Source organism: Pipra filicauda, unplaced genomic scaffold (assembly GCF_003945595.2).
Source record: "Pipra filicauda isolate LSUMZ 115617 unplaced genomic scaffold, ASM394559v2 scaffold212_size3012638_pilon, whole genome shotgun sequence".
Lineage (NCBI taxonomy): Eukaryota > Metazoa > Chordata > Aves > Passeriformes > Pipridae > Pipra > Pipra filicauda.
The window spans coordinates 972,296-996,048 of record NW_024104324.1 but is presented as its reverse complement, the minus strand read 5'-3'; the positions used below and the strand labels follow the sequence as shown (position 1 = coordinate 996,048).

Here is a 23,753-nt window from a genome sequence, read left to right as displayed (position 1 = left end):
ACACCACGGGGCGGAATTCCCGGGCACAGCGAGGAGTTTAAGGAGGGCAGCCCTGGGACCGTCGGATTAGTGCTCCATAAATCCAGCGGCGGGCCCTGGCTGCTGTGGCCGGAGCAGCGCCTGTCGCTCAGGTTCATCCCCGGTGATGGGCTGATCCCTGGCGGATCCCGCGCGCCATTGCGATGCGGGGATGTGCCGGGATGGGATGGGATGGGGGGAGCAGACTGGAGAGGAGCTCGGAGACCACAGTCCGACCTATAGTGAACCAGCCTCCACAAAAAACCGCTGCATTTTGGAGCGGTGTGTCGTCGCCTCCCGCCCCATTGTCCTCACCCCCTCGGTGTTTGCCAAAACAGACATCGTGTGTTTTAACGTAGACTTCAAAGGTGAGCAGAAAAGTTATGTTGTAAGTATCAAAATACTAGGAAAATCGTTTGTCCGTGCAAGCTAACAGTGCGTTAAACTTCAGAAGAGTAAATGCTTTTTTTTAAAAACAGTTCAGATATTTTAATTAAATGAAACTGGAATCGTATCCTAGAAAACGTGGAGAAGTATTAGTTGCCCCATGATCGCGTGTTATTGTTATTACCTCCCAGGCGCTGCATCTCCACAGGAGGAGCGCAGACTGCTTTGTGGTTTGGCTGAAGAGTTTAGCGTGTGTTCCCGCTTGCGCGGGCCCGGCTGCGGCGCTCCTGGGGCGAGGAGGTTCCTCATCCCGGCTGTTGTCCTCACTGTGGTGTAGTAGGGCGAACATGCCCTTATCTACCGCAGAGGCAACAACTGCCGTTGAGTGGCCGGTTAGCTCAGTTGGTTAGAGCGTGGTGCTAATAACGCCAAGGTCGCGGGTTCGATCCCCGTACGGGCCATGTGAACTTTTCTTTTTTCCCGTCTCCCCAGCGTGTCCAAGCGACTCCCTCCCACCCGCCGCACACACATTTCTCCTGAGACGCTCGGTGTGACCTCTACACAAGGGCACGGCCGCGGGGCGGGGTGTGTGTGTGTGTGGGTCGAGCACCCGGGGCGGCTGCAGCGCTGCCCATGGTCCTGTGGCAGATGGAGCCCGCCCGGCCCGGGCACAGCGTCCATTTCTGTTTCTGCGCGGGCGGCTGCGGCGTGCTCGGGTCATCCCTTTGGGCGCGTTTTCCACCGTGCGGGTTCCGCTTCACGCACTCCCTGCAACCTGGTCGCTTGTCTTGTCTCCCGAAACCCTGCCCGGTAAGAGCGACTGTCGGAGCATAGAATCACCGAATAGGTCAGGTTGGAAAGGACCACAGTGGGAGATCTGGTCCCACCTCCCTGCTCAAGCAGGGTTATTCTGCACGTGGCACAAGATTGCGTCCAGATGGTTCTTGAATATCTCTAGTGAAGGAGACTCTACACTCTCTCCGGTCAACCTGTTCCAGTGCTCGGTCACTGCACAGTAAAGAAGTTCTTCCTCGTGTTCAGGTGGAACTTCCCGTGCACCAGATTCTGCCCGCTGCCTCTCGTGCTATTGCTCGGCACCACCAAGCAGAGCCCGGCTCCGTCCTCCTGCCACCCCCCCACCCTTTAGATATTTATACTCATTAATGAGGTCCCCTTTCAGTCGCCTCGAGGCTGGACAGGCTCAGCTCCCTCAGCCTTCTCTTGTAAGAGAGATGCTCCAGTCCTCCAGTCGTCCCCGTTGCCGTCTGCTAGACCCGCTCCAGCAGGTCCATGTCCCTCTTGTACTGACACTGGGTACAGACCGCACCTGGAGCGCGGGGAAGCGCAACTCGCGCTAACTCCACCCGCAGGTCCCACCCCGGGGGCCGGGCGCTGCGGGCGCACCTCCGCCGGGTTTTGCCCGCGCGAGCCGCCGTCGGCTCCGGGCGGCCCCGCCCCGGGGGGGCGCGGCGGGCGCTGCCGGGGGCGCCATTGGCCCCGTTGGCCCCGTCGGCCCCGCCGCCGGTGCCCCGCGCGCCGCCCGTGCCGCTAACACCGCCCGGGGCCGCGGATGCGGCGCCCGCCCGCCCGCGCCTGCCAAGATGGCGGCTCCCGGGGCGGGGGGCGCCGGGGCGCCTCCACCGCCGCCCCCTGAGGACGAGCCCCCCGGGGCTGCCCTCGGCGCGGCCGCGGCGGCGGGGCGGGAGGAGCTGCTAGCGGTGACGGAGGAGCTGGTGCAGAGCCTGTCCGCCCTGGAGGGCGGCGCGGCGGGGAGCGGCGCCGTGCTGTACCTGCGGGCGGACGGCAGCGCGGCGGAGGGCACGGGGCTGCTGGAGCGGCTGCTGGAGAGCCCCGGGCCGCCCCTGCCGGCCCGGCCCGCCGCCGCGCCGCTGGCCCCCGCCGAGCTCCGGCGGGTCATCGAGCAAGTGAGCAAGGCCCAGGAGCAGCAGAAGCCGCTGGCGGCCGCCGCCGCCCCCCCTTTGCAGCCGTGCCCGGCGGGCGGCATCATGCAGAACGCCGCCCGGCAGCTGCAGAGCGTGGCCCAGCAGGTTGCCCTGCAGCAGGGCCGGGCCGCGGCGGCCGCACGGCTCCTCCCGCAGAAGGTAACCCAGGGGCTGGGCGGGGAGGGAAAGAGGGAGCCTGCGGTACCCGCTCGGTGGTGAAATCCACGGCTCCGGCGGGTTTAATTGCTTAATTGCTTTAAATATATTTCTTTTTTTTTTTTTTGCCTTCCTCTTCAGTAACACCTGCCCTCGGGTGTAGGCTCGAGTGCCACAGCTCAAAGACACAGGCTTCAACGTGGTTTAGGAAAATCTGTATTTGAACGTAGCTAATAGCTGCCGTGGTCAGTGTTTCTGTCTGACAATATGTGCCGCGAGAACTGCTTAGAAGGGATGTTTCACAGTAGTGATGCACAGGTAGATAATGTGTGCACTTCTTACAAGAAGGTGACAGTACCTCTGCTTTCAGCCCACGTTCTGGGGTGCAGGGGTTGTCAAGTGATTGATTTGAGCTGAGGCAGAACTTTGGATGAGCAGGAGAGACTGTGAGGGAGATGATCAGTAACATGTACCTTCTCTGAATCATCACCACAAAGTTTTTTTGAAGTGAGCACATATTATAGTGCGTTCTGGACCAGGTATTTGGCCTGTGTCATGTAGCACGCTGTAGTTCTCCTGCGTGTGGGGTTTGCTGAAGGTTATGAATGTGCCTTGGTGATGGTGTTGACTCTGCTATTCCAGACAGGCCTGCTAGCAGGAAACAAAGCTGTGACATGGCCTCAGAGCAAACTTTACATGCTTTAGTTGAACAGCAATCACAGCAGTAAATGTGCAGGAAAACCCGTAGCTGGAAGGAAGGGAATTTATGCTTTGATGTTAAATCTGTGCTTTGATGCATTAAAATGGAAAACTTATGATGTGCAGCGGTTTCTTCAAGCTTTTCTTTAAGGGCATGTGTGTATTATCTTGATAAGTACTGTATTTATTAATACTGTATTTGTGTAATTGCAACTCTTCCTTTTTTCCACAAAAGCAGCTGGAAGCCATTTGTGTCCAAGTTCAGCCAGGACAGATGAAGGAAACTGAAAGGCCAATGACATCATTGGCACCAGTCCAGTCCAAAACTATAACGCTGAGTCAGCCGGTTGGTAGGAATTCTAGCATGCCAGGACTTGGCATTATTAATCCCCAGATAATCAGGATACAGCCTGTTTCAGGAACTGAGCAGCAGCAGCTATTCCTGCATAGTTCTTCCGAGTCTCCAGTTCAGTTGCTTATGCAGAGACCTTTGCCATCTCATGGATCAGTGTCTGTGAACAAGATTCCCACATCTAAGATGGTAAACGGACAGAAAGCTACTCGTGCCGCAGCGTCGGCTTCAAGGTCTCCAAACACTACCGTGGTTGCAGCCAGTTCAAGTACACCATGCCTTGAAAAAAAGCAAAAGGATGACAAGTTAAAAAAATCCTTGAAGGTGAAAACTCGTTCTGGACGGATTTCACGTCCCCCCAAATACAAAGCTAAAGACTATAAATTCATTAAAATGGAGGATTTGGCTGATGGTCATCAGTCTGATTCTGATGACTACTCTGAGCTGAGTATAGAAGATGATGAAGAAGGAAAGGTGAAGGGAAAGGATGCATTATTCAGTTCTTCAAATTATAATCTGAAGCCCAAAATGTTTAAGTGTCAGACTTGTGAAAAATCTTACATAGGAAAAGGAGGATTAGCAAGACATTATAAACTTAACCCAGGCCATGGACAGCTGGAGTCTTCACCTCAAAAAATACCTCTAAATAAGCCTAATGGAAGTATATTTGTGGACAATGCCTGTGGAATAAGAGAGGAAAGGATGAGTCCAGCATATTTGGATTCAATTGCTGTCACTTTAAATCATCAAAATGCACTAGCTACCAATCTGGAAGAAACTGTTGATTCAAAGGCTGGAGAAAAGGTAAAGTGTTACTTGGAAAAGCTGTCAGTTTTGTGGGAAGTAGAATGGCAGTTCTGCAGCCATATCGTCTTGTTCTGCTCAGAAATATCCACCTATACACTACATTAAACAAATTTCCTGTTGAAGTGCTTTAAAAATCAAATTGTCTCTTGCAGTTTGCAGGAATAGTACTCTTGCACAGACACCTACAACTGAGTGTTCATTTGTTACTGCATACAGTTTTCACCTTGTCTGCATAAATACATTCTTCTCTGCATTTGGATAAGAACATTCTTATTCAGTTACAGCCTTTAGCATGACAGCAGGAAATTATCTGCTCTATCAATTTCTGTTACTGCAATAGTGTCATCACAAAAATCTCTTTATTTTCCACACAGCAGTGGACTGCAGCTTTTCCTAGAGCAGGTGTTCAAAGCCTGGCTTTGAAACCTTGCATGCCAAATACTCTGGTGAAACTTGAGTCTCTGGGTTGGAACCTACTTCAGCTGCAAATTCTTTTCTGTGATGTTTTAAGCTGGTAACTTAAAAGTTTCTGTTTTAATATTTAAATGACTCTTAACATCTTGCAGCAAGAGCTGATGCAGCTGCTGTCTAGGAAAAAGTACTCATTTAGATGTAGGAGTGTCACATTTATTACTTTAGTTTGTACTTATGAAGTTGCTCTCAGGAAAGCAAAAATGTACAGCTTATGTTGCCAGTGCAGCAACCCAACCTCCCCTCATCCTCTACACTAATCTATCATTTTTGGAAAAAGAGAACTGCAGAATACTGAAGTTTGCTCTTTGAATTATTGTAGAGTTGTTACTTCCCTGTACAGCACTTATTTTACCCAGGATGATGAGGATTTAGAAAAGACTTAGTCTTGTATATTTTACTACTCCTGAATCCTAGATTGTGACTGTACCTGCTGCTTTTAACTAGCAAGTTCTACAAATGTGCCCTACACATTTGCACATAAACTCATTGATATGTTACAGGTTTTGGTCAAGTGAATACTTCCTAGAAAGAATAGCAGGATTATTAAAATTGTTACAATGATACAGACAGGAAGGCAATCACGATCCCCACGCTCAACCTAGTCTGATGTCACATTTAGAACTAATTTAGTAACTTAATCCCTGGATAGAACTGACATAAATTTGCCATTTTTAGAGCTTTCCTAATCAGTAGAATAGTAGGGAGCTACTGGATGCTGAGATGCAAACGTACAGATTATGCAAAGAAGCCTGATATACCTCAGTACTATTATAAACTCCTTTCTTAAAAGATACTAGAACATTCTTAGAAATTCTAGCTTGGAAGGGAAGATGTGTTCAGTAAGAAATTACTGCTTTGAACAGTAAAAAAAACTGCCCTGAAATCACAATAACTTAGCAACTCAAAAGTACCTTTTCTATTTTTATGGGGTCTTGTAACAGGAGCTGCTTCTTAGCTGTGTTCCTTGGGAAGACTAAGAATTTTGAAATGTGGGAACTGGGCAATATATTTTGATATTTAGTTACTGGGCTTGTCAGTGTAAGAGTTCTTGTCTTTCCTATAAATTTTTTATGCTTTGACATGGTTAGAATAAAACCCAACTTACTCTTCGGGTATGTTTAACTGCTAAATACGTTTTATTTCTACAACCTCTTTGAAGATGATGTATTTTACTTCAAAAATGTTAAATGTATTTAACTGACTTAAAACAGCTCTTTAATTATATTCCCATAATCTCTGTATTTTGGATGACATTTTGTGGATCAAAAATGCTAACTTTGCAAATAATGGCATGTATGTGTTGCAGAAGTAGCAGTCTTACTAATGTGCTGGATTTATTCCACAACTTTTCTTTGCAAGTTATGTTTGTATCCAGCTTTGCATTTTTTTAATATGCTATTTATTGTTTGCATAGAAGACAAACTTAATTATAAAACTGTCTTCCTCAAAATAGTATTTAAAATGGTGAATAAATACTTTTTTCTTTCTTTTAATTAAGACTTCAAAGACTGCAGAAAGCAGACAGTTGCTGGCAGAGCAACAAAATGAAACCAGTTCAGGACACCGGGGACCAGTAACTCCAAAGGGACCTGGAAGGCCCAGACGACCAAAGAGACGTGGTCGACCAAGGATGGGTGGAAGATCCAGGTGTTCTGGAAGGCTTAGCAGACCTGGTCAGTCCCCTTCAAAGTCACTTAGTAGTGTGTCAGCAGAACACAATGTATTCAGAAGAAAAGCTAGGTTAAAAGAGGTATGGTTCTCTTCTGCAATTACTTCACAAGTGTCTTCCCCCTGCCCTCTTTTTTTTCCCCTTTTTTTTTTAATCACTTATTTTCAATGAATCATTTTCAAAAAAGATTTTGTTGGAATTTTTTTTTACATACTTGTGTACTGACAAGATGAAAGCCTAAGAGTCTTCTCAGAAGAAAACATTAAGTTGTCTTTTAAGAAAAAAAATACTTCCAACAGAACAGTGGAAAAAGAGAAAATGGGATGTCAGTCTGGAAAGGGGCTTTTGACATGTAGATGTACTCTTGCTATCCTTTTTCTGGAGAAGGAAAGTTACTAGCCACTAATGTATCTCCTCAAACACAGTAAAAATCACAAACTCAACTGGAGTTGAACAACATCAAAAAAGAAAAAAAAAAACAACCAAGTCCACAAAGAAGGTCTTGGGGGAGGATAGAATGGGGATTAAAATCCATGCAACTAACACAGTTCACTCTTTTGTTTCCTATGTGTTGTAGATCCTTTATGGCTACTAAAGCTACTGAGGTTGCTGTTCTTTCTATGAATTGGCAACATCTGTGGGACTGAGTTTTGTCTGTAGATGAGTAGTAACTGTTCTGAGGTTTTCTAACTTATCCCGTTTTGGTGTTAGTTTGCATCTGTTCTCCAAGCTGCTTAAACATAGGGCGTATCTTTCAGAAAAAAAGTAGTGATATGTTATATTCTGCAAATGGGATGCATAACCTGTGGGCTGCTTTTTCTTAATAAACTCATTCTGGCTTTTGACAGCTAATACAACAGTGTGATAATGAAGACTTAATGGAGCTGGCTCTCCCACGTCTTACAAAGCTTGTTACAGTGTATGAATTTCTGTTGATGAAGGTGAGTTCTTATGTAAAAATGTTAAATTACTTTTGGGACACTTTCATTAGTATACATAAAAAGATTCTTTTAGAGACATAATTGAATTTCCTAAGTTGGAACTGTGTGGCACATAGATGTTCCACACATCACTTCAGTCTTACAGAGGCAAAACTCTGCTAGGTCTCAGCGCACAGCCTTGCTTTTTGCTGCCTGGTTCAGTGGCATTTTGAACATTCCATAATCTTTTGACTTTAATGTTCCTGTTTTAAAATGTTGAACAAAACAAACTTGACAGATTTTAATTTCATCTTTTTTAAAATACAGGAGAAACGAGCCCTTTTTTTTTTTCCCTCTTATTTCTAGGTTGAAAAAGGATATCCAGCCAAAGCTTACTTTCCAGATGTGTATAGGGAATTTGAAGACTTGCATAACATGGTAAAGAAAATGGCTTATGATCACCTCAGTAATTCTGATTCTGTGAGTTGCCAGCAGCCTGTTGAAATAAAAGATGCTAAGGTAATAAAGCACTGTTTGGAACCATGATTTTTTTTTCGTTTGTTTGCTTTATTTTAGATGCATTGCATTTTTAATTTTCTCTGATAGGTTTTGTTGTGCTGGTGAATTTATTTGAAGAAAACGTGATTTTTGATTAGCAAAAACAGACATTATTGTAAAAAGTCCAACAACTTACCAAGAAGGAATAAAGAAGAATAAACTAGAATTGTAGTTTTATGTCAGTGGATACAACTAGAAATATAAAAAGCAATTCTAGCAGCGCTGATACCTGCCTTGCACATCTAGGGTAGTATGAAGCTGCATGTTACTGAAAGGTGTATTTAGCATTAATTGCTGATAAAAGTACATCCTGATGTTTGATAAGGAAGGAGGGTCTATATTTAGAATAAGTGACCTTGATTTAAAGTGATAAGTAGTTTCATTGCAAAATGAGGACAAACTGAATGCATCTATGCAGTTCATAGTCATAACTAACAAATGTGAAAGGCAGTGAACACGTTAATAAAACTGCAGACTATTATTTTAGTGATTTCATATTTGTTGTTTGTGGAGCTGCATCTAGAAAGACAGATGGAACCTCTTTCTTGCTTCCCTTCTGTGTTAATGTGCATTCTTAATATAGAATGATGCTCTTTAAAAAAGAAAACCAAAACAAGACTAAACCAAAACCCAAAACAACCCTACCTTGATAAGATGAAACATAGGAGTGGAATGTGAGGAGGGGGGAAAAGAATCTTTAACCTACTCAGAGATACTCTAAACAGGAAGACTTTAAATGTTTTTTTATATGATAGCCTCAACAACCTTCTTTATTAAACTCTGCTCTGAGTAACTCTGGATTCTATATATAACCATTGTACTCCCGATTCTTTTGAGTTTGCCTGTTAATAGTCACCTTCAGATGAAGGTCATGTATCAATGTGGAGGCTGGTAGAAAACAGGGGAGTCTAAATAGTTGCAGTGAGCCCTGATGACTGTCAGGCTACACACTGTGTAGTTCTAGTTCAGCTTTAAGAGAACTAATCCATATTTCAGCATTTATGCATTCAGATTTGAGAGGTTAACTTTTACTTTTTTCCCTATATCTGTTTTTAAAGGTTGCTGAATCGCTGGGAATTACAGAAATACTCACTGGAGAACGAAAGACAGAAGGTGCAGACTCTTGTTCACAATGTGTAATTAAAATGGTTAGTGAGCAAGTGCCTGTGGAGATACTGGGACAAAAACGGTTAGCTGAGGTATGGAATACCTTTGTGAAAATTAAAAGTGAAACTGAGACAAATTAAAACTTGTTAAAACAAAATCATATTAGTATTATCTGACTTGGGTTAAAGTATGGCTTTTGTGGTGTTCAGAAATACTTAAAGTACTTTCTACTGTGGTATCATAGCAGGGCCTATTAACTAGCACATTAAATATGTACTTTGGGAAGATACTTGGTAGCATTCAGGACAGAATCTCAAAGGCTTACAGGTAATGTCATGATATGAGGATGGAAGGATTTTGTGGAGGTTCTAGTAAATGGGGGCCCAACAAATTCCAATAACTTGTGTTGGAGGAAATGGCCTAACCTACAGCAGGCTGGGACGTGGGAGAATTGGTTGCTGTGCTAATGGGTGGTAGATAGAGGGGCACGAAAACAGTTCCTTTCTTTCTGACGAGTCGCTTGACCAGCTTTAGTCTGTCTACAGTTTAGCTGTAGCAGAAAGCCATGTTTGCTCTTCTTGGATGTCACATCTCTGTGGTCCATCCCCTTAAAATGATCTACTTTGTATTTAATCCAGAGTTGTTCGTGGTGGTAGATAAATAAGACTAGTGCTTTTTTCATTTTCTGCCTGTGGTTAAATTTAAGAGCTGATCGTGTTTTTTTCATGAACCAAACAATGCTGGGCAAGCTGTGCCTGTATTGAAGCTGGACAGAGCTTACAGCAGGTTTCATGGGTACAGCTAATCACAAAGGCTTGAGGAAATCCTTTAATGTTGAAGCAAGGCCAGATTATTTCAACCAAGAATCAGAAGTAATTGGTGGCATTTTGGCAAAGTGTGACAGCTGTGTTTAAATCCTTACCTTTTAGGAAGACCTGTAGCATAAATCCTGTTTTCAAGCATCATCAGTTCAGCTGCCCCAAAGTGCTCCACAGTTAGTTTGTGATCTTTTCCAATATTGTCAACTGTTATGGTGGCAGCCAGTTAATCATCTCTTGTATTGACAGAACTCAGGGGAGGAACTGTTGCCACCAGCCAAGAGGACCAAGTTAGAAGACATAACGGAGAATGTGAATAATGCTTATGCCAGTCAAGATGAAGTGAAAGAAAAGAGTGGGAATTTGTGTACACTGTTTGAAAAAGATGGTAACCTCTTCACATTTACCAATTCTGTTCTGTTCATACAGGAGCTGAACAAGTCTCTTGTTCTTCAAGCTACTGTGGGTTTTGTCTTGGAAGTTTCTTTTCTTAACTTCTTCCCCAGGTCCTTCAAAAGCAGTAGGTTAACTGGAAAGGCCTCATGGATGATGCAGACCACAGCAGTAGTTCAATTCTGGATGCATGATAATCCAGTTATTGATACTACTGCAGTACTGTGAGCATGGTAAAGTCCTCTGCTGTGTGCTTCCTGTCCATCCCATCCCTCATAGTGAGGATGGTGCCATGACCATTGTGTCAGCTGTGGGAGAGCAGAGGAAGAGGAAGCAGAGTGTGTGTCCTTCCTCCTTGGCTCAGCAGGCTGCAATAGCAGAATTACCAGAGCTTAGTGGATCTTGGGGGAGTGCTAGTGCAGGCTGCCCCTCAGATTGGCAGGGTAGCAGTGAAAAGAAAGAAAATCTCGAGTAAGATGTGTACATCAGTACCATCATCTTGCTTTGTAAATGCCTTTTTCTGGTGTTGCTGTAAGCAGCTTTGCTCTTGCCCTTTGCATGTCTCTCAGTCAGGGGTGTTTTTTGTTTCCCCCACTTAGTTTGTTTTTCTTTCTCTGTATGACCATGCTTATTTCTTGCTGTACTGTGGTTTTTTTCTGGGATATGAGTTTTCAAAATTTTTTTTTCCACTTGTATCTGCTAGTCGGGCTTTTGCTAGTCTACAGTGCAAAAAGTTAAAAATAGTCCCTTCTGCACTGTTAGGCCTCCTTTGTTGTGCAGTGATATCTTTCATAACAAAAAAACCCCAAACCAACCTACTTGTTCCTTTTGACCTGCAATAATAAAAACTGGCAGGTCATACTACTGCATCTTAGTAGTTATTGTGATCTGGCACTTGGTCCAGGTCAAGGAATTGGTAAAACACTGCATTTCTAGTGTTTTTTTACCTTTTCTGCCACAGGAAGAAAGTGCTGCTGGGGCTGTTAGCACAGTTAATTAATATGTAATAACTTGATGAAATGTCTGAGTCCAGGATGAGCTTAATTATCAACAGAAATTTTATCAAGTTTAAATGCTTCTGTCAGCTTACTAATGGTGATGGGGATGAGCAGCTGACAAGTTTGTGCCCGGTGAAGTCTTTATCTTTTAATGTTACTGACTGCATGACAGATGGAAGACAATTGAGTTTGACTTTCAGACCAGGTTGTTTTCAGGATTAACAGAAAAATTGTGCTTTTTAATATATCTTACTATAGAAATACTGATAATATATCATTATGCAAAAATTCCTTAAGTATTTTTATATTGACTTTCTCATTGGGAAGTTCTGTGGAACTTGTAGGTGCTTCAGGTTTGCTAATTTGGGGGAAGAAAGCAGGGAAGTAGTCTAGCTTTCCCTCCAAAATTATTGCTGAGAAATAGTTTTCTGGTCATGCAATATTAGATTGCCCAACAAAACTATATTTCTTTCCCCTTTTCAGGTTTTAATCCATTAAATGGAGAAATCCTGCTTTCAGAAGATAGGCATATCACTTGCTGCACAACTGGAAGTACATTACCAACAGCAGAGGAACATAATTCACTTGCTGATTCAGGAGTTAGCATCGCTGCTGAAAATTCAGGTACCTTCTCCCAGACCGTGGAAATGAGGATAGAATATTCCCAGCCTGTGAACATCCAGGGACCAGATCTGGCGGGTGACGCATCCCTGGTGCACACTGAGGTCGTGCTGCCTGCTGAAGCAGATGGTTCACCAGAGCTGGTTCGAGGGCACTTTGTGAGCGAGAATGTGGTGGGTGGACTGGCAGCTCCGGAACTTTGCAGCTCCGTGTCGGAGCACGCAGGGGGCAGTCAGAGCACTGACTTACCAACAAGTGAGGAAAATGGCCACAATCAAAAATATCAGGAACTGCAAGAAGAAAACCCTAATTTTGCAATTAAAGAACATTCTGAGCAACTTCGTAACGCTGGTATGACTGACGAGATGCAGGAACTTGAAAAGGTTTTTTCAGCAAACGTTGTGCCAATAAACTACCCACACAGTGCTCAGGCTGAGTCGCACCCAAACGCTGTCCAGGGAGCCTCCCTGTCTGCTCATGTGAACCATGAAAATGCTTTTAAAAACCAGACTGACTATTCTTGTGGGACAGAGGAAGCACATGAGCTGGCGAATACAGTAACTGTAGATGAAACTGTAGCTTTTGAGATTTCCGATGAGAGCCATGATTTTTTGTCTCAGGGACACGAACAGATTTTTATTCAGACTTCAGATGGGCTTATCCTGTCTCATCCAGACACTGCTGTTTTGTCTCGGGCAGAGGGCATTGTTATTGTAACTGATTCCAGCGGTACTACAATGCACATTCGTACACCTGAGGGGATACCTCTGGAAACTGTGGAAGCACTACTGGCAATGGAGGCAGGTGGCCAAAGTGAAGATATTTTGCTCTCGCAAAGTGAATTGGAGCCATAAATTAGAAAAACCCTATAAGCTTTCTTCTGGAAAAGACTGATTATAAAATGTATATTTTTCTAATGTGAATACTGAGATAATTGAAATTTAACTTATTTGTAAACTGTTTCTATGCCCTGTACTTTTTATAACTTATGTTTATATAAATCTAGCAGCATTGCAACCAAAAATTCTAGAATTAACATTGTTCTATTTGCTTTATATGTTGGGGATGGGTGGAAAGTAGAAATCTGTCAACCCTAAAATTGTTGCACTGTTCCCTTTTGTTACCTAATTCCTTCTCTCTCTAGCCATCTAAAAATGCAGTAAGTTGTACTGCTGTTCAGCAGTGATGTGCTGTGTACTGGCAAGCTGTATATGGGTAAAATAAAAGCTATATTAAAAATGTGCATTTTCTGTGCCACTGAGATTACAAAACACTTTTTGGTATTGCAGTTTTTCGAAGTGTGAATATTCATTAGCATCTAGACTTGATGCACATAAATCTGCCTGGAAAAATGGGCAGTTTTAAGTATAATCCACAGTTGGGCATTACAGGAACAATGTGACAGCCTAGCTGATCCTTACTGAAATAACCATCCACAGAGTTAGTGACAGAAATAGCCTCAAACAAGATCCGATTTGTACTGAACTGTTGGAAATGTATTTAAGTTTTGTGTAATGTTCATCCACACCTTTAAAAATTGCTGCTACTTAGACAAAAATGGGAAGGTGCGTAAGTAGTGATCTGATTTTCCTTAATGAGGTACCAAATTCTCTTTTGCTTTAGTCTGCGATGGCCTATTTTTGTGAGACTGGTATTACACGTTTTTGCTTTCACATGATGCATCCTTTATCAGTTCTACCTTTTGACCTTCCTAGTAATTTCACACTGCCTTGCACTGTTTAATCATAATACAAAGGTATCCGTGACTCCCTGTTTCTCTAGGCAGGGAGAAAACTTGGCAAATCACTTAGCAATGGCTATCTCGTATTTTTGTCATACTTTCAATACGATCCTTAGATAATGTACTTTTGTGGAGACCTCCCAACAGCTTCTTGTCCAAGGCACTGTCTTGTCTTCCAAGAAGTTTTAAGAGGTGAAAAAGAACAGTGTTGAATGAGTAGACATTACTGTAAATTGGTAACATATCCTTAAAATGTGTGTGTCACCTCATTACTAAATAAAGGAGGCTCCTGAGATAACTGGACAAATCCACTAAGGACCTTGATCTGCAGGAGAGCTGTTTGGTTGATAAATCAAATATGAACACGATTTTTTTCATGGTATTGTTACTGAAGAACAACACAAAAAATTGAGTCTAAACAGGAGAGAGAACAACTTAGAGGTGAAATAATCTGTTCTACGTCCCTTTAACATAGCTGGTTTGGTTTTATTTGTTTGGTTGGGTTTTTTCTTGGTTGCCTAAGTAGAAGATGAATTTGATTAGTCAAAGCACTGCCTTTTAGGTGTGGTTGTGAAAGATGCTCTGTATTAATGAGCTCCTGTCTGGTGGTTGGGTTTATGGTGTAGTGTTTGATTTGGGTTTTTCCCCATCTTTGTTTTATTAGGAGGTGGTAATGGCCAGAGGATACAGACCTACCCTGTAAGTGAAGGTAGCATATAAAGCCAGATTCTGCTGGTCTTTCAAAGTCTTTGATTGCAGTGAGCAATTCTTTATTACACTCTTTTGTACTGGCTGTCTAATCACTACATCTGAAGGCTTCAAATATAACAATCAACATCTTAGAGCTATAATGACAAAACATCTCTGCAATGATTTTGCAGTAATCTTCCCATGTCTGACAGCAATCAATAAGCAAGGGGGTCTGTGAATACGAAGACCTCTTCCTGAAGAGCTTATTTCCTCTAAGAAACGAGCAAACCACAATTTCCACCTGTGCAGAAAATGAATATTTGCTTCAATTCTGTCTTCCCTATTGATTTGCACATGCTGGGAAATACAATACACCTACTCCCATCTTAAAAGAACAATCCTATATGTGAACCAATCTTTTCTCCTTGGAAAATATTTTTGAAGTATGAAGGTGTTTCCATAGTGACACGGGTCTGGCCCTACTCAGATAAATTAAAGTGGCTGTTAAACTAGGTGGAACACTTGCACTGAAAAATAATAAAACCCAACAAAGCTGTTCCTAACTGATTGTGTTCTCCTTGAGCTACAGCAGAATTGCTTTTTAGACACTAGAAATTTGGGCTAAGAATAGAACTCTATTAGCTGTCAGAAAGAACCTCGTTCAACACAGCAACACGTTGAGAAAACTTTACCAATTCATGTCTGTCTGTTCTGTTCCTGCAGCAAACTTATCAAGCTTATGAGGTTTCAGCTTAGAGCCAGTTAAGTAAGTGATGCTGCTTTTGCTATCAGTACAGAGAGGCAAACGAAAATCACTTGATATCAGTAGCAGTAATCCAAGGAAAAACTCACAGAGCCCTATGAGGTGGAGGAAACAATATAGGATACGGCCCTGACTGAAGGAGGTCTTCTATTTATTGAATAGATGCTTTCATGAAACATCTCTAAGAGAAAAAGTTAAAATTAATTAAGAGAAAAGACATTTTTATATGACTGTGGAATGCTGAGTTGTACTAAATCTTCCCAGCGTGGTAGTTCAGGCTTGGATCACTCTTGAAGGGTGATGCACCTATCACCACCAGACTCAAAACCAAACCAGAATTTACACTATTGTCTACAACTGCATTTCAGAATCATACCAAACTGTGTGGATCCTTTTGGATCCTGCCTTTTTTTGCCTTCCTCTTCTTCACTTATGAAGCCAGTACAAAAGCACTCGTCCTGTTAAATCATGCAAAAGACCCCCCCTGAAAGATCATGAAGTGCTGAAATTCCATGGCCAAAGGGACCGTGTAGGTACTTCAGATTGTCAAGACTTGGAAAGAAGTAACATTCTTTGCTGTAGCTGTCTATGTGCTTACTTCTTCCTGATTATAGGGGACTTAGCCTCCTACCTGTATCCTCTCTACTGCTCTTAAAATGGATAAAACAACCCAAACCAGATTGTCCCATGCAGAAACAGGAGTATCAGCTAAGACAAAATAATAAATACAAACAGAGAAAAACTTTTTTAATAAGTTTTACAAAAATTCAACTTACGTGGTAAGCCTTGCAATTTGCCATTTCAGTTTCATGTAAGCATCATTAGAAGCCAGCCATGTAACTTTTGGAATTCTAGCACTTTCTGTGTCCTGTCTCCAGCAGCATGGCTTCAAGTAGCAGTGTGCTGCTGTTCTCAATGTAAGGCTGGTATAACCACGATGATAAATACACCATCAGCAGATCCTGGTCAGCAGAATGAGCTATGTCTTGTACAATTGCTTGCTTGAGTTGTAGTTCCTTCTTGTACATTTCGGAGAGCTTCAAAGAGACCTCATCTGGAATGGATTAAAAAAACCAGCACATTGACCAGAATATATCAGCAATTCTCTACAAGTTAAATTACACTTGAAATATGTGGATCATTAAAAAATCCACCTACCTTACATAAGCTATTGCCCAAATACAGACACCTTGTTTTTTAGAGCATTAATCTAGTGTTTTTACACTAGAATATCAAATGCTAAACAATTTCCTCAGCTTTGGGATATATTTTACACACATCTGATTTTGACATGAGTCCCCATTTAATTCTAGAATAAGCAGTGGTATTGGTTCTCAGAATCCACCAGAAAATTAGCAATTAGAATCAATAATTATCAATTATAGCTATTCCTCAAATAACTGAAATTTGATTTTAAAATCTGGTAATGCTATCCTGCAATACAAGCTTCACATTTTAGAGTCCCTATTGATTTTAGCTAAACTAAAGAATGCCCCCACATGCTGTCAGGCACTTCAGCAATGCATGATCACCAATGAGTGATATCAATAATGAAAAACAACAGCAAAAACCCCAACAGACCAAAACTGAAGTAATGTAAAAACTAATACTGTTACTAGCTATGTTAGTAATACTGGCAGGGGGATTAAATGCATCTGTATAATAATCTTTAATTGTCTGACTTCCTAAAAAATAACCATACAAATTATTTTTAAAGAGAGACTGATCCTGTGTTTCTAACTTAGCCTGAACTATCACTGCCTTCAGAAGGATTTAGTCTTTCATGCAGTAGACAGCATCACTAAATGATTCAGTCACAATGGGTGTTTTGATAGCAGTTGTCTTTGTCATCCTTACCCTTTTAAGCTGACAGAAACTAATACATAAGATTCCTGCTAAATTGTGGTAGTGAAGAAGCAGGGCTGCACGTGACTTCTACTTCACAAAGAAGGCATTTGGTTTGCATGTAATCAGGCTTCTCTTAAATTCAGACAGTCTTAAAACTGGGGTAATACCAGTTGGGAGGCAGTACCTTTTGCCATCAAGTGAATGCTAAAAGAATTAACAGTAGACAGTAACATTTCTTTACTTGTCTTGACTGACACTGAGATCAGAGGTATTTTTCTTTGGCTGCCTGCAGAATTAACTAAGGTATAGCTTGCTCTTTGCATTCAAGGACTTAATTTCAGTGTCAAGCAGCTAAGCCTACAGCTTAACACCACCAAGTTGCACATAAGTCTCTCCCTTCAGAGGACGTGGCTGTTGCAGCTTGGCCACTGTGAGCTGCTGACAAGCTCAGTTCTGTGCTGTAACTGTTGCATGTCAGACAATGCCTGGCACTTCACACAAGCAGGGATCAGCAGTAACCCTAAGCCAAGTGGTGCATTCATGTGTTTATTGATTAGTCAATTGTAAAGGAGACATATACCCTCTCTCAGGCAAGACATCCAGATAAAAGGGTTTACTTTTCAGTCTTAAATTAGATGACATCAAAGACACAATGTAATTAGCTAAGATAATCAATATTTTACTTACAGAAATATGGTGTGGGCCATGTATGAAAGAAGGGTGCTGTGCAATTCCCAGCTCCATGGTGGAATGCTTCCAAGTCACAGATTGCTTTAGTAGTCAAAGTAAGCTTTTCCATTTTCAGTTGTATTTTTGTCTGAAAAAATGATGAATGTGTAATCTTACTGAACATCTCAGGAACATCAGGCTACTATAATCTCAAGGATTTTTTAAAAACATGCTATTTATGAAGGCTATTTAGTCTTAGTATTTCTAAATCACAGTTTTTTAACTCCAGAGAGACATGACACCTGGAATCTATATATTTAATATGAGATATCTTGAAATTTTGAACACTGCAGATATGACTGATTTTGCACATTCTTTTGTTTCCCTCATGTAGAAACATACTAAAGCTTTCTGTCATTTTTTCTCTCTCTAGGTTTTTCCTATAGCAATTTAGCACTGGGGAAAAACATCAAACAAGTGTAGCACAAGCCCTATCAACATAGGTTTTCTTACATTACCATGTAAAAATGTCTTAAATTTGATTTCAAAAGATCAGCAGCAAGTGAGAAAAGCAGCTCAAGCTACTACTGACAAGGTATCTAGGCTGATCTAACAGCCTGCTTCAAAAAACAGGTCATTCCATCCACTTGCTTCATGTTCACCTGACTTTGTGCATTGCTGATGGGGACGAATATTTACAACAAAATGGAGCTTGCAGGCAGTATCTTTAAGTCCAGCAGTTAAAATAGAGATATTTCTATAAACTCATAAGCTGGTATAAACTCATAAGGAATGAAAAATAAAATAGATCATTGTAGTTATGTTTAGTATCCAATCTAACACTGTTAAGACTCGTATTACTCAGGAATAGTAAAAAATTGAATCAACACACTTGGTAGTCTGAATACAAAACTACCTCAAGGGAAAAAGAACCCAATGAAAAAACACACAAATTACTGTTACTTTTTCCCCCAGCAGAAAATCTGAGGGAAATCTAGCTCATTTCCTGCTTTTTCTAAATACTGGATGACTGGTATGCTGCCTATGTAAAAAAAGGAGATCTACCATCTTTTTAATGGGCCTCCACTTTGGCAGAAGGCTGTAAAAGTTATTTTTAATATGAATTTTAAATTACAGTTTCAGGCAGAAAAATACAGTTTGTTTCTTGTCAAACTGACAGGTGGCATTAATTCCTAGCAGTGCATCCAGGGAAAAAAAGGGTTACATAATAATTTTCTTACTCCACTCTCTAGAGAAGGAGATCTGCACAGCAAATGCAGGTAGGCAGACTAAAAATATAACTGCATTATGTCTGATCAAAGACAGCTGCAAGGATATGATGGCAGGTAAAGCACTACTTTATGCTTTGTTGTTTCTTTTGTTCTAAACAGAAAGAATATCCAGTATGAGAGAATATGTGCAGTTTTAGAATGCATTCTTTGTACAACTTATTTCCAGATCACTTTATAAAGGGAGGAGTAGAATTATAAACAGAAGGCAGATGTAAAACCAACTTTCAAATTTACCGATCAGGCGAATAAATGGTGCATGCTGGATTTATAATCATTTAGGTTTGAAGCCAAAGAACTATGAAAGAAACCCCCAAATTTCTGTCTACAACAAATACTTGAGAACATTTCCTTATGTCATATTTGAGCACTCTTGGAACTGATTCATATCGACTAAGATTGGAAAATGAGCGTTACCATCTGCTTTAAGGTCTCGAGTAATTCTGCACAGCAATTGTCCAGTTCTTCGTTGTATCTTGGGGTTGGCTTTTCAGGTTCTGTGACACTGGTATCACATGCTATCTCCAGTTTTCTGTCTTGAAATCTAAAATAAAAATATAAGGCAGAGTAAACAACTGCATATAGGTTTACTTGAGCTGTGCAGATTTAAAATCCATGTGGCCTGATCCTACAAAATCTCTCTCTCACAGACTGTTCATGAGAATACCTACATAAAAACTGCACAAGGCATAGCTGGCCATGGGAACAAATAGGGATGACACCACAAACCTCAAGAGAAACATAGACCTACTCTACCTCAGAGCATGTGCTTGAAAACGGTGTGCTTGCAGGTGTTAAGATAACACTTTTTCCCTCTGCCCCTGTGTTGGAGGTTGTTCTCCCATAATGGAAAAGGTTTGCCCAGGCTTCATCTGCTCTGGATGACAACCTGGTGCCTCACCACAAACTCATATTTGTGCACAATTTAAGCCAAGACATTCATCTGTGAACCCAGAGCAGCCAATGTACAGACACCTACCCTGCCTGGCAGACTTTAGAGGGAGCTGCTAGAGAGCAAAAGCAACATCTGGCACCATTACAGCAAAATACTCCTCAGCTTGTACCTGTCAGAACCCTGTCAGGCAAACTCTCTTCAGCTGTCAGGACTCTGAAGAAGCTTCTTCTCACAACCCTCTTAATTAGGTTTTCTTTACAGTATGAAAATAATAGCTCTACCAAAGCGGGGTGGGCTTTTTTTTTAGTTTTTCACTTTTTTTTGTTGTTTTGTTGGTTTTTAGTTTTGGGGGGTTATGTATGGTGGTGGTGTGGTTTTTTTGTCTGTTGGGGTTTTTTTAAGTCATTACTGTTAAAACTTTTTTGTCTGTACAAATCACTGATTCTTTCTTCAAATCTGTTGAACTTTTCACTTGAGTGAAACGTGTAAAATATGTAAGAGAGTAAGGGAACTCACATGGGTGAGATTTATAGATTTAAACTTTGTGGATTATGTAAGTATTTTAAATATCTGTTATGTTTGACTATGTAAAATGTTTTCCATTTCTTGCAAATGACATTACTTTATGAGATTATTTTAATCTTTATGAGACATTTATTATTTGAATATAAATAGTTTATGTAACCAAAAAGTGCAGCTGCTGAGTTTGATCTAAGAGCTAGCTTATCCACTGTGGCATGTTTTCTCCCCTGTCTCCAAAAAGAACTTTTTAGTGAAGAAAATACATTAATCTCACAAAAAAGGCAATCTTTACGCTGTCCTTATTCCTGTGTATTAGCATACTTACTGCTCACTGATCTTCATGTTGACTATTTTGTTTGCCGTAGTAAATCCATTATCATTCAGTCTCTCCCATTTCATCATTAAATTATGCCAGTCTGCTGCATTATCTTTAATTTTTCTTGCACTGACAGATAAAACAGGCCTTCTTGGAGTACTATCAGCAGGACTTTTTGCTGTATGAGAAAGTAAAGATATTGAAGCCATTTAAAGCATACAGAAATAAATCAGTGTCTATCAGCAGTTTGTGTGAATGATTTCCATGCTCTACTGGAGAATATTGATTAAAGTAAAACAGAATTTATATTAACTGTCTCTGGTCATGAAATCTAATTCCTCATCTATCAGCCTTATTACTATTTATAAGAAAACAAGGTTATTTAAAGAACACAAGCACATTCTGCATGTGATATTGCAGCACGGACAGCAGCATCTTTGCAGAGCTGACTAATCTAGCAGTCTTCTGACAGTCAAATACTAATGCAGTATAGGAAATCACGGCAACAATTACTGCATGCATCCAGTGCTCGTGCCGTGAAAAGTATGAATTAATTCATGGCAACACACGACCTGGAAGAGTTTGGGGGAAGGCTGAGTCCTACTGCAGACGGTGGGCGCTTTACTGCTTGAGCACAAAGCCCACATCTCGTGGTGTCTCCCTGGAGGCCCAGAGAGCAACAGGAACCTGCAGCACATCCCTCTGAGCACACGAAGCAGCCCCACCTTCACACATCAGGCACTGCCCCAGCAGACAATGCAGGGCTCCACACCAAGCAATAACACCCTGCCTGCTCGTTTGCTGGCTTTAACTTTAATCCACAGAGATGCCCAAAAAGTGGTCACAGACGTGAAGGCCACACATAATCATAGAATGGATCAGGCTGGAAGGGACCACAGTGGGTCATCTGGTCCCACCCCCTTGCTGAAGCAGGGTCATCCCAGAGCACAAGGCACAAGATTGCGTCCAGATGGTTCCTGAATATCTCCAGTGAGGGAGACCCCACACCCTCTGTGGTCAATCTGTCCTAGTGCTCGGCCACTGCACAGTAAAGTTCTTTCTCATATTCAGATGGAGCTTCCTGTGCATTAGTGTCTGCCCGCTGCCTCTTGTGCTATTGCTCGGCACCACCGAGCAATCCTCTTGGCACCACCCTGCTCCATCCTCTTGGCACCCCCCCCCTTCAGATATTTATACACACTGATGAGGTAACACACATGGTGCGACACGGGTGTCCTCCGCTCCTCCCGGGGCACCGCCCACACTCGGGCGTGACAGCGACAGCCCGGTGGGCTGGCGGGGCACCACGGGCACATTAAACCTCGTTAGCTCACCAAGGAACCACCAGGACCCGCCTCCGGCTGCTCCCCCCTCTCCCTCCCGCTCCTCCCGCTCCTCCCGCTCCCTCCCGCACTCACCCGCCATGGCGGCCCCGCCGCCCGCGGAAGTTCGCTCACGTCCGGCCCCGCCCAGCCCGGCCCCGCCGAGCGGCGCAGCCACCGGGGCCGCCGCCGCTCCGCCGCCTCGGGGCCCGGGCAGCGCCGCTCCCGCCGCCCCTCCGTGACGGGCCGCCCCGCGCTCCGGAGCGGTGAGTGCAGCCGAGCCTGGCGGGACGGCCGGGGGGCTGCCCGGCTGTCGCTGCCCTCCCCGGGCGCCGCCAGCGGGGCCTGCCGCGGCCGCCTGTTGCGGGCGGTGCTCCTGGCCGGCCCCCGGGGCTCGGGCAGCGCCGGGTGAGGGGGCTCGGGGCGGGGGCTCGGCGGCTGTTCCCGCTGCTCCGGGGGCTGCGCCGCCCGCCCCTTCCCGGAGCGCTGGGTCTGGGCGGTAAATCCGGCATAAGCCGAGGTAAAGCCGGCGGGAAGGCGAGGCGGCCCCGCAGGTGTCCGGCCGGGAGCCCCCGGCTCTGTCCCTGTCCCCTGGCAGGAGCTGCGGCCCCGCAGGGGGCGAGGAGGCACCTGTTGGAAAGGAGTGGTTTGGAACATCTGTCGGAATATGGTCGTGCGTCTAAGGAAGGGAGGTTAAGATAAAGTGTAGTAATGGCTTCAAAATGAAAGAGGGCAGGCATATATATTAGGTATATAATAGACATTAGGTATATGCATGGTATTAAGAAGATGGATATATGTATGATATTAGGAAGAAATTCTTTACTGCGAGGGTGGAACGGGTTGCCCAGTGAAGCTGTGGATACCCCATCCCTGGAAGTGTTCAGGGCCAGCTTGAATGAGGCTTTGAGCAACCTGGTCCTAGTGGAAGGTGTCCCTGCCCATGGCAGGGGGGTTGGAACTGGGTGATCTTTTAAGGTCCCTTCCAACCCAAACCTTCTAGGATTCTCTGAAGGATTCCTAGGGAAGATGAGTGTACTCATCAGCATGAGTACAGCCAGGCTTCCCTGGCTTCTCTTGGCATACTGGGATGCACAGTGACACTGGATTCTACTTCTTCTATCCTTTCCATCTCTTTTGTCTAGATTTGTTCGTTGGTTTTACAGTCTATATTTTATTATTTCAAAGAGAAAATAAACAAACCTCATTTGAGCCAAAAATTCATGAGCTGTGTAAAGCAAAGTGTGTGTTAATCAGGTAACCATGACCTGTGTGCTGCTGGTCATTTGCCTGAGCACAGGACACAAGAAATCAGAGCTCCTTCGGGGGTGTGTGCATCTGTGTTCTCCCCTCTACTTGGCAGCAGTTTGCTGTAAAAACCTCTGGTGATATGGCAGTCAGGTACCCTGCTCTGGAGCTAAAGGTGTGAGAAGTATTAGAAAAGAAAACAGCTTTCCTCTTTAGTTGGCAGGATCTAGTTGAGAACAGAGGCTGTTGCGTTTAGCTGTGGTCATAGATATGAGTTTGTCTATGCTCTGAAGAACTTAAATGTAAGTTTTTATGCCACAGATTAAAAAAAAAAAATCAAACGGAGCTGTCGTCCCTCTTGTACAAACAGGACACTTGGGCTCAGAGAAATGCAGTGACAGCTTTAGCTTCCCGCAGTCCATCTGTGGCATACCCTGGCACTGAACCTTTAACCACTGCCTGTCTGCTGAACCAGGGGATTATCTCTCTCTTTAGTTGCCTCTGTTAGGCAGCACTGAACCTTATTCCTG

General features: G+C 43.2%; 3 protein-coding genes and 1 non-coding gene across 7 annotated transcripts in view; 3 read left to right on the top strand and 1 right to left on the bottom strand.

The window, feature by feature from the left end:
* Window positions 1-792: 792 nt before the first annotated feature.
* On the top strand, window positions 793-866 carry TRNAI-AAU. Its single transcript has one exon. It is a non-coding gene; the product is annotated as a tRNA-Ile (tRNA).
* A 1,099-nt stretch (window positions 867-1,965) lies between these two features.
* ZNF839 (zinc finger protein 839) lies at window positions 1,966-13,181 on the top strand. 3 transcript variants are annotated; one of them, XM_027730873.2, is made up of 8 exons: window positions 1,966-2,507; window positions 3,439-4,359; window positions 6,335-6,586; window positions 7,354-7,446; window positions 7,792-7,944; window positions 9,042-9,182; window positions 10,158-10,296; window positions 11,783-13,181. In XM_027730873.2, the coding sequence occupies exons 1-8, from the start codon at window positions 2,007-2,009 to the stop codon at window positions 12,772-12,774; spliced, it is 3,192 nt and encodes a 1,063-aa protein (XP_027586674.1). In that variant the 5' UTR covers window positions 1,966-2,006; the 3' UTR covers window positions 12,775-13,181. The 3 variants fall into 3 exon arrangements, with proteins under 3 accessions (XP_027586674.1, XP_027586675.1, XP_039237056.1); XM_027730874.2 differs by having other exon boundaries at window positions 2,315-2,507; window positions 3,442-4,359; XM_039381122.1 differs by lacking the exon at window positions 1,966-2,507 and adding an exon at window positions 2,574-2,822 and having other exon boundaries at window positions 3,442-4,359.
* LOC113993047 (cyclin dependent kinase 2 interacting protein) lies at window positions 3,367-22,179 on the bottom strand. Its single transcript, XM_039381123.1, has 6 exons — window positions 22,072-22,179; window positions 20,663-20,831; window positions 19,338-19,464; window positions 17,650-17,779; window positions 15,891-16,168; window positions 3,367-3,834 (listed from the first exon to the last, which is right to left on the bottom strand). Exons 1-5 carry the CDS (start codon window positions 22,076-22,078, stop codon window positions 15,966-15,968), a joined length of 636 nt encoding a protein of 211 aa, XP_039237057.1. The 5' UTR covers window positions 22,079-22,179; the 3' UTR covers window positions 3,367-3,834; window positions 15,891-15,965.
* Window positions 22,158-23,753, top strand: part of TECPR2 (tectonin beta-propeller repeat containing 2) — a 42,827-nt gene continuing 41,231 nt past the window's right edge. For both annotated transcript variants that reach the window (XM_027730871.2, XM_039381121.1), the window contains exon 1: window positions 22,158-22,241. The gene's annotated coding sequence lies outside the window, so the exon portion shown is untranslated. The remainder of the gene's footprint in view (window positions 22,242-23,753) is intronic.